Here is a 9,856-nt window from a genome sequence, read left to right on the forward strand (position 1 = left end):
TYCCCCCCCCATAAATAGGGGGCAGCCCAGAGCCCATTGAGCTCTCCTGCACAGCAGCGGGCTGCACTGCAGAACCTCCTCTTGAGCAGGGACGCCTTTCAACGCTACTCCTCGAGGCTGAGAGATTCCTTACCTGTGACAGATCCTCAGTAAGTGATTAATAGCATGCTGAACTTTTGCAAACTTCGCAAAACTTTGCTGAGTTATATCTCTGATTAATTGTGCACATAATCCTTTAAACATAAACCATTGACCAAGTCTGAGACTAGGATCAGATCCAGCCACACCTAGGCTCCTCTCAGAAGGAGTTTAGAAAGCAAGGGGGTCCTTTCTGAACCTCATGACTCAAGAGGAGGGTCTCCTTTGCACACACTCCTTTAGGCATAAACCGTTGACCAAGTCTGGGACTAGGATTGGATCCAGCCGCACCTAGGCTCCTCCTCCGAGGAGTTTGGAAAGCAAGGGGGTCCAGTCTGAACCTCGTGACTCAATGGGAGGGTCTCTGTTGCATGCGCATCTGATCCTGTCCTTCATGCAGTAAATAACTGAGTGAAACTTGCCAATCGAACCTCGTTAAATCATTCTTATTTACGACTAAACTTTGTTAAGTCGCTATTTTATCGCAATAAACATAGTGCTGCTTCCCTCTTACGAGTGAAGTGCATTGTTCATTCGCGACAGATGGGCACTGTAATGATTTGCTCTTACCACACCTTGGAAGGAATAGACAGTCATTAAGGCCTACTTTCTTTGCCTTTTCCACAGACAGTACCAATTCCAAAGCAGCTTTAAGTGATGGACAAAGTGAGGGGTACTCTTCCTCACTATGTATAGCTGCTAAGAGATCTCCCACCTTCTGGAGGAAAGGTCCAGTTCATGGGTAATTTGGGAACCGTCTTCTAAAATCTGCTGGGATAACTATACATTACTTAGTGAGAAGAAGGTGATACCTGTGCCCTGGGACCCTACCCACTCAAGCAACATTCTCCTCGACACACTAATATCCTCAGATCTTTCCAGACATCTGAAAAGCCTCATGTCTCACACACAGAGAGGTAACTTCCCCTATTACCATCACACTTAGTGTAATCCAAAGCATCTAGTCACTGTTCTATCTTCTTCAGTGCTCCACAAGCCCTATGCTAGCACGTACAGACTGCAGCTCCTCTCCAGATGTGAACTCCTTTCACAGCTTGATCATTTTCCAAAGCTCCTGAGCTCGGGAACAGATTGCACAAAGAGAAAATTTGCTCACTAAAGAAGAATCTTTGATACCTGTGATTCACCTGAGCCCTCGTCATCAAAGAAGAAACGTATTATGGTTCCATCTGCATGGCCAGATAGGATTCCCTTCCCCGATATACTGCAAAGAAGCAAAGACAGAATGATGCAAAGTTGCAGTAACACTCACACCTCAACTTCCCCACCTCTGCCCAGAGGAGCCAGTCCCAGAGCCATCACTGACTTTCCTCAGAGCCAAAGGTATGCTGGGTGATGTATACAAGAAGATCTAGTACCTGTGTCAGTGTCTGTAAAAACAAAGCAGACAAAAGTATGGAGACAGGAAAAGAGAGTGGCCAGTTAAGTATCTTCATCACGTAAAATCACAATAACAACTTATTGTATTACTAAAACACAGAAAGGTTAAGGAACCTTAAGTGTAATAATGACTATGCATACAATTTCTCACAGCAGGGAGTATGAAACAGCCCTTGCAATGCAACTATCCCAGAAGTGGGGCTGGATATTGTGACTCCAGGAATTCCTAAAAGCAACAAAAGTTGGAGGCAAACTATCTGGACAAACGCTCTAAGTCCATTATCTGTAGCATTAATGTCTTGTGTACTTCTCTATGCAATTAGGGGGAAGAGAGCAAGGAAGAGGCTATAGACTTTGTATAACATACACAGAATTAATACTTTTTAATGATAATTCAAATACAGAATACAAGTCCTACGAACGCTGTAACAACACAAGAATCACAGGTCTGTCTTCTGTCTATTGCAATCACAGATATGTCATTGACCCTATATCAGCTGTAGCATGAGCTGTGTTTAGAAATAAAAGAAGAGGGAAAGAAAGGAGGTAGAGAGGAGAGGGAAGGAAAAAGGGAGAAGGAGGGAAGAAGGGAGGGGGAGGGGAAGAAAGGAGGGGGAGGGAGAGAGAGAGAGAGAGAATAGAAGCTCTTTATTTCTTTGAAATTCTTTATTTCTTTGAAATAAAGAAAAAGAAAGACTTTGGAGGGATTTCCTAGGAATAGGAAGTAGGGAGTCAGAGCCATAGAATAGCTTTAGGTTTAGAATTCTGTTAGCACTCAAAAAACAGGGTGATGACAATTAGTGAAAATCCTACTGCTAAGACAATAACATAGCTTAAATTATTTTAGGAGAAGGATACTAAAGTAGCTAAAAAGAAATCTAGTTAAAATAATTTAAGACTGCACTTCATGGTTGATTTTTCTAATTACTTTGTCACAGTTTTATCTGACAGAATATTTTTATTTCTTTAGTCCTTAAGCTTCTCTAATGTTAGTAGTTAGCTAGATGAAGTTGACAAATTTAATCTTTAAAAAATAAAAAAATAAATCAATACACGTGAGCAACCTCACGGGGACTTACACCTTGTCATGTTTTTGGGGGACAGCCAAATTGCATGGGCCAGTGTGTCCACGTGTCAGATTTTAGGAAGGAATTCCTTCTGACAAGCACAGAATTGTATCATGTCCACAAAGAACTGACAGCAAAAAGACACTTTGGCAACCCCCTAAACTGATACAGGTTCTGCCAGGGCCAATGGCTGAGCCAAAGCAGTGTAGCCTAAAGCAATACCATACTCACTTGGAAGTTAGCGAGACCACATAGGAATCTGTCCCATAAATGGTGGAGGACTTGTTATTCTTTGTATTTGCTAAACGAACCTGAGAAAGAGAACCTGGTCAATGGTGCTTCTGTCCCCATGTCAGAATGTGTATTTCCCCCAGTGTAATATCCCCAGAGGTCTCCCAGTCCATGAGCAGTGCCAGAAATAACAGAAAGCTCACTGCATTCTGGTAGATCGGAGAAGTGGAAGAGTTGGAGCTGCAGTCACACTTCTACACTTCTAGGAAGGCTCAGGAAAAGGACCAAAGGATCTGGTAGATCCTGCAAGGACTAACTGGGAGCCAGAACCAGAAAATTCAATCAGTGGTGTAATCCCTTTGCTGCTGAGTAGTGCCCTAAGCCCACATAGTAACGGCTTCTGCTCAGCAGCCCAGGCACTTGCAGGCTCTGGCAGCCCCTGCATGGAATAGAGTATCAGGCAAATAACAAGTTTCTCTACCTTTCCTTCGGCGAGACCAAAGACAATGATATTCTCCGCTGGCCACAATAAGCAGGTCACGGCACTCTGACAAGGAGGAGGTAAAAAGAGAGATAAGAGCTCCATCCTACTTAGAAAACTACTTGCCCCATTGCTACACAAGACAGCTCATGAACAGTAAGACCGCTCAGACCAAGAAAGAGAAGAGATGGGGGCACTGGGGTGGATCTTAAAGTGGGACTGAGGGAMGCCCTCCACATTGAAGCTTGAGTTAGATATTAGTGAGGTGGGGTAGAATAACAGGCTGAGAAGAACAAAAGCAGGGCACCAAGTTATACTAGATGCTCTTCAGTATAGAGGCTCTTATGAGAAGACCGCTCATTGATCTCGTGTGGTTTTCCAGATGCTATTGTTGAACATACATAAACACGGCTATTTCTAAAGATGTTTTGCAACTAGTATAAAACAGAAAAGCAATCTGACACTGCTATTTTCTGTAACAGATATGAGAATGTTCGTACTTTGGATCTTCATTTGCTGGGTCACAAATAGCCTTTATATTTTTTCATTTTCAAACAAGAGACCCTTGGTAGGTCGGGGGAAATGTGTTCACTAAAGCCAAATCAAAGGGATTTTCAAAATCTAAGGCAGGGGCCAGGATGGATAAAGCTGGCCATGAAACCCAACTGTGAGAGATGGCCAAGAGAGTTAATGAAATTGCTTCACATTTACAGTGAAGAATATCAGTTAATAAGAAGGCTATATTACCTGGTGTTTGGCACCATGCCATCAGCACCAACCTCACTGGCTCATCTGTTCTACTTTAAGTATCTAGGACTGCTTTAGGTATGTATAAGCCTTCATTCATTCAACTCACCTACTCTCCCCCACTCTTGCCATTCACATCAGCAAACACAGCTACAATCAGATACCAAAATGCCCCTGGGTACTTAAGCTGCTCATAACTTACACGTCCAATCAATGACCAAGGCCCACTTTTTATTGCTCCGGCTTCCCAGGCATCCATATCTTTCCCTTATTATCTGCCAGACCCATATTTTCTGTCTTACACAACCACAAGCAGCCTTGTGACAGCTTGGAAACGAGGTTCACTTAGTGGCAATGCGCTCAGCTACTAGTGTAAGGAAGTCAAACTTGCACATACTCATCCTGACCCTCTAGCAGGATGCCTTGTTTGCTAGCAGAGCAGAACAGGGTCACTGTATGCAGAAGAGGTACAAGAGTGCTCAACAAATTTTGCAAATGGCTGGGGAGGGAAAGGGCTCAATAAATGATCCCTAACATTGACTCAATGCACCAAGAGTCTACCAAGAGGTAGTAAAAATCAGTATTTATCTACAGGAGAAAATCTAGTCCATCAAGGACACAGTGGTAAAAAAACACACAGACAGCATTAGAAAAATAAAGGATTTATTATGATAGAAATGGTATAAAAGGCATGCAAAAAGAGAAATGAATCATTAAAAATACAAAGAACAGTATGCATGCTGCATACTGCATCCAAGTGTTGTGAGATGCAAGCAGCAAAGAGAGTACCACCTGCTGATCTAAACAGATAGCAGTGCCAAGCAAAATGGGAAGCAGGCTCCCATCAGGCTGTTACCCAGGTAACCCAGCAAAGAAGAGCCAGAGGGACAGATAGCAGTGCCAATCCCTACCAGTGTGTACAAGCAGCAAATGACAACAAAAGGTCTCTCCACTGAGTATACAGGCACCCACACCTGACATAGCCATGATGTTAAGGAAAGGGGAAAGTGGATACCAAGCCCCTTCTGCCCTCTATTCCTGTCTGGATAGACATGTGCATGGCCTGACCTCCAGTGTCATGATCATTCACCACAATAGCTCAGCCACAGCCAACAGCTTGAAGAAAGCTGTTTATCACCAGAGCAACAGAATTGTATGGGTTCCCCTCCTGCAGCCAGGAGTGAGCATTCACAGAGGCTGGAGGGCCCTCCTAAGTCTGGGTAAGAGCAGCTTAAATGGTGCCCCTATTAGCAGACCATGACCCTGAGATGCAGGCTTTCAACTTAAAGGTTGAGGCTGTCCTTCACCTGACAGACAGCTGAGAAAGCCTGACACAGAAACTCATGGCACAGAAACTCCATAAGGAGCAGCTTCAACTATATCTTTTGGGGATTTGGCCCAGGAAAGTGACTCCTAACTGGTACTTGCTACTTCAGTGGCCTACATAGCAGGGAACTCATCTAGTGAAATGGAGAAAGTGGGGGTCATAGCATGATGGCAACTGGCTGGAGCACCTGGAGGGCTGGTGGACATTTGCTCCTAGATGTAAAAGAACTAGTCACTGCATCGAATTTTCTCATACAGGTGGTTTCCTGTGCAGGGAACCTATAATTCCTTTGCCTTTCCCAGACACTTCCATCATCCTCAAGATAATCCTTGACAGAGACCTACTGAGTGCTCTGACACATGCCTGCAGAGCTAGAGAAGCGGGAGAAGACAGAGAAGGTCAAGGAGATAATCTGACTGAAATTATAAACCTGAGGTCTTTGAACATATGGAAACTGCAATTTGGATGAATTCTGCACACTTTACATTTGGTGTAGTATTGAATCTTGGGGTGATGATGCACAATAAAATAATGAACTGCAAGGAAAAGCAAAAACCCTGTTGTGTCTGCCTCTTACTCACTCAGCACATTTGGCTGGTAACAAGGGAATTTGGCCCCATGTGCCATGATGTAACTGGATCACAGCTACCAGGCACTTGTAGCACATCAGTATATAAACGCACTGCTGCCTGCAGAAATGCAAATTGCCTTTAATAAGTTTGTGAAGCTTGTTGAGAGATACTTGCAGCAACGTTTCCAGGACATGTTCGCTTCTCCTAGGTTGTGTCTGTAAAGAATGGAGATTTGACAACATAGGGAGCTTGTGTCCACTCTCCTGAGTATCGGAGGAGCCAATCACTGTGGCTGCTTGCCCCAGTTTTCTCTTCTTTTTCATGCCGTGTCCCATAGGAGGACTGTCCCAAGAGAGAGTCTTTAGCATCCCTTCATGTTTTACAGTGGTTGTCTGAGAGCCCAGAACTCCACGCACAGGCTACCAGTAGCCACTCTGCAGTATGGTGCTGGAGTGCAGAAATTAGCTACCAAGCAATCTTCTCCAATGTCAGCTGGAGAACAGAAATGGCTGTTGGGGAGCAGTGAACTACTAGGCAGACCCACAAACTTGATCAGGTCTTCCATGAGGCAGAAAATTGTATCTCAGCTTTCCAAATTGTTCAACAGAAGTTACAGGCTCTGTTCTAAGCATGTTCTGGGTCTTGCAGTACAAGGGGATGAAGGAAACGTCATCAGAAGCAGAGAGAATGTCCACCAAAGAGTTTTTGCAAAAGGGAACAACTGCCTTGGAGTTAGTCTGCATGCAAAAGCAGGAAAAAGGTAGAGGGTGGTGTGAAACCATGAATATCCTGAAAGCATCTTGAACATGTGGAGATATAGAGACATCCAGGTGAACTTGAGGGGAACAGTATTGCTCAGGATGTGGACCCAGTCATCTAGAATGCATTGCACTGAGCACACGGGGGAATTAGATGCCTGCCCTGGAGCAATGCATTGCAACAAAATGCACTGCACAGTCAGGTGAAAGGGGACACTTCTAACCCAAACCTTGGAAGTCTGTGCAAAAGTAGATGAATCTCAGTCATTGTGCCCAGAGTGTCTGACACTGTCAAACTACAGAGATTTAGGAAAAAAACCACTAGACTGACTCCAGGATTGGAATACCTACTTTAGAATGAGACGTCCACAATCTCTAGCTGCTTATAAAAGAGAAGGTTCATAGCTAACAGGAGCACAATTGTCTCTTTTTTAGTTTTAGAGCACATCAGGGACTCCTGACATACATCTATTCTCTCCTACAAACCTTTATCATCTGTATTACATGGGCTTCTCAAGACCTCCCCTCTTTTATATCACTACCTCATCCTGTGCTCCAATTCCTGTAGCTGTAACACTTCTTTACAAAACTGTGCTCTTGGCAGCCAATGAAACAATGACAGCCWTATACAAAATGTATATAGCAATTTAATTACACACTTGTAAGGGCTTTATCTAAACTCACGGAAATTTCTGAGACACAATCAGAAAACTGAACCTTTGATAAACTCTTGTAGTTTGGAAGTGTGAAATGTGATGAAAGAGGTAAAAACTAATGAGCTGGTCTAGGGAAACCCCCAAAAGAGGTATATCAACCAAAGGTAAAACAGATGTCATAGATAAAGAGCCCGTGTTAAGAAAAATGAGAAATGAGTTCTTGCATAGGTTAAAAAAAAATAAAATAAGTTTAAGGCTGAGTATATTACCACCTCCCATACTCTTACTTATCACCCATAACAGGGAGCTATGTAGGGCAGTTATAAAATGGACAAACCCAGTGCAATAAATTACAGTTCTAGTGGCCTAGCTTTATTAAAATTTCTTGGTCAAAGAGCCCATCAGTTTATTGCAGAAGATTTGTCTCTTTTGTAATTAGGAGTGCTTGGTATAGGTTTGTAAATACACCCAGAGAATGTATTCATGGTCTCTGTTGGGTTTAGCTAGAGCAGCTGATAAGTTAATTATCCTAAATTGTGCTGGTGCTAATGATTTCAACAGTGACAACGGAATTCAAAAGGAACTGTAAATTCACTCAGACAACGTAGTTCAGTTTGGACTACTAACAGAAACTGAAATTGGTATCTGTTTACTTCTATATGCTGGAAGAGCGTATGGTGTGAAACACTGCCACCCAGGTACTCACTCACTGATTGTTCAGCCACCCTTCCTAGTGGGCAAAAAAACCTTCCCAGGTAGGGCAGACAGGCATAATAGTATCTCCAACTGTCCCAGAGTGAATTGGCATAACAGAGGCCTAATGGTATCAATGCCTTGTTTCTAGCCTTGGGCATTAATAAAGGAACTGTTGACTGAACTATCAAAATAGGCTATTAGTCAATCCAGTCACTGTCCTCTGTTTTTCCCATACTACACCTAAGTTGCGAGATGATCTCCCATCCCTTTATCATCTAATCGTTACTTCAGAGAATTGAATCACTCTGGCTGTCAGAGCATGAACTGCTACTGGAAAGAGCAGCAGGGATAATATGGGGGAAGTGTCAGCAGCACAACTACAGGCAGTGCAACTGCACTTCCACCTGAGAGGACCCATGAACTGAACTTCAAAGAAAGGAGGAAGCAGGAATAAGCAGTGGTGTCTGGCTGGGCATGGATGCCCAGTTTTTCTTCCAGTTCTAGTCACAGTAAGGAACCAGTATTGCTTTGCTGGAAGGATCAATAGATGGGCTATGGCAATTCTTTGAGCTATGATCAGTTACAGAAATGCTTAAGAGCTGCAGGCCTGTGAAAAAAAGAGTTGGGCTCAGAGTCTCTCCTGTTTCTCCCTTTCAATTCACTTAAAAAAAAAAAAGTTCTGTCCACTTATGCCTAGAATAGTCCCTCAAATTTTGTAATTGACTGTATTGATCATTCAACAATTACCACATCATATGCGAGCCTCATGAGGCCTCTCAAGTTAACCAGTAAGACATATCTCAAAATTTAGAGATTATTTTAGGATCTACCAGCATATTTTGGAGCTCAAATACCCCTGACAGTTTGACCAAATATGCCTCTTATTATGAGCAGAAAGACATTTCATAGTCCTTATCCTACCTACACCAGCAAAAAGGGAATAAGACAGGAGTCTGGGTCTCACCGTTTGGATGAACTTATTGCATATCACCTTCTTGTCACCCCTGCAGAAAAAAAAAAAAAAGAGTATCAGTGAAGCTGGTAATACTGCCCATTCAGGCTACCCAACTGTTTGCATTCAGTTCTTTAGTGTTGCCAAAAAAGCCATTTAAGTTTTGTACACTGGCTATCTATCACAAGCCAATGTTAGGTACAAAATTTTCCAAAAAATGATTCAGCATTTTGCAGAAGTGAGGCTACAGGAAAATAATTCTCTGAGCTTCCAAAATTCTGGTGACCCGCCTTTCTGAGCGGCTCTAGCACGACACACATCAGCAAACGAGACCGAAGAGAAGCAGAAGGCGCATGCTTCGGCTCCTCGTCTACGAAAGAGGAGACAGCAGCACAGGCTTTGCGGGCACAGCTCTGCAGAACCTCCGCCGGGGCCCGCTCCCACGGGGATCTGCGCAGGCTGTGTTCCAGAAGAGCCTGCCCGCTGCTCACCACAGAAGCACGGGAGCGATTCGGCACAGGTTAGCGACGCGCACGGCAGGGTGGGCCAGACCAGGCCCAGGTCCCGGTCCCAGTCCCGGTCCCGGTCTCGGCCCCGCTCCTGGCCCTGGCGCGCTGCAGCTCCCGAACGCAGGCGGCGCGGGCAGGAGGAGCGCGGCCCCCCGCTCAACGCCCGCGCTGCGCTCACCACTCCTCTCCGATCCGGTACACGTAGACGATGTTGTCCGTTTGGCCAACGGCGATCTTGGTGGAGTCCGGGGAGAAGGCCATGCCCTTGACCACGTAGCTCTTCCTGCCGTACTGCGGGCGGAGGCGGGGAGCATGAGCCCC

General features: G+C 44.4%; 1 protein-coding gene across 1 annotated transcript in view; it reads right to left on the reverse strand.

Moving 5' to 3' along the window:
• The window catches only part of IFT172 (intraflagellar transport 172), a 46,624-nt gene extending 36,804 nt beyond the window's left edge, over window positions 1-9,820 (reverse strand). The window contains exons 1-5 of the mRNA XM_026090063.1: window positions 9,714-9,820; window positions 9,039-9,078; window positions 3,319-3,384; window positions 2,838-2,917; window positions 1,276-1,363 (exon numbers count right to left, since the gene is read on the reverse strand). Coding sequence (XP_025945848.1) covers window positions 1,276-1,363; window positions 2,838-2,917; window positions 3,319-3,384; window positions 9,039-9,078; window positions 9,714-9,796 — 357 coding nt within the window. The 5' untranslated portion in view covers window positions 9,797-9,820. The remainder of the gene's footprint in view (window positions 1-1,275; window positions 1,364-2,837; window positions 2,918-3,318; window positions 3,385-9,038; window positions 9,079-9,713) is intronic.
• Window positions 9,821-9,856: the final 36 nt, after the last annotated feature.

The sequence above is a fragment of the Apteryx rowi genome, unplaced genomic scaffold (genome assembly GCF_003343035.1).
Source record: "Apteryx rowi isolate R43461 unplaced genomic scaffold, aptRow1 scaffold_847, whole genome shotgun sequence".
NCBI classification, from domain to species: domain Eukaryota; kingdom Metazoa; phylum Chordata; class Aves; order Apterygiformes; family Apterygidae; genus Apteryx; species Apteryx rowi.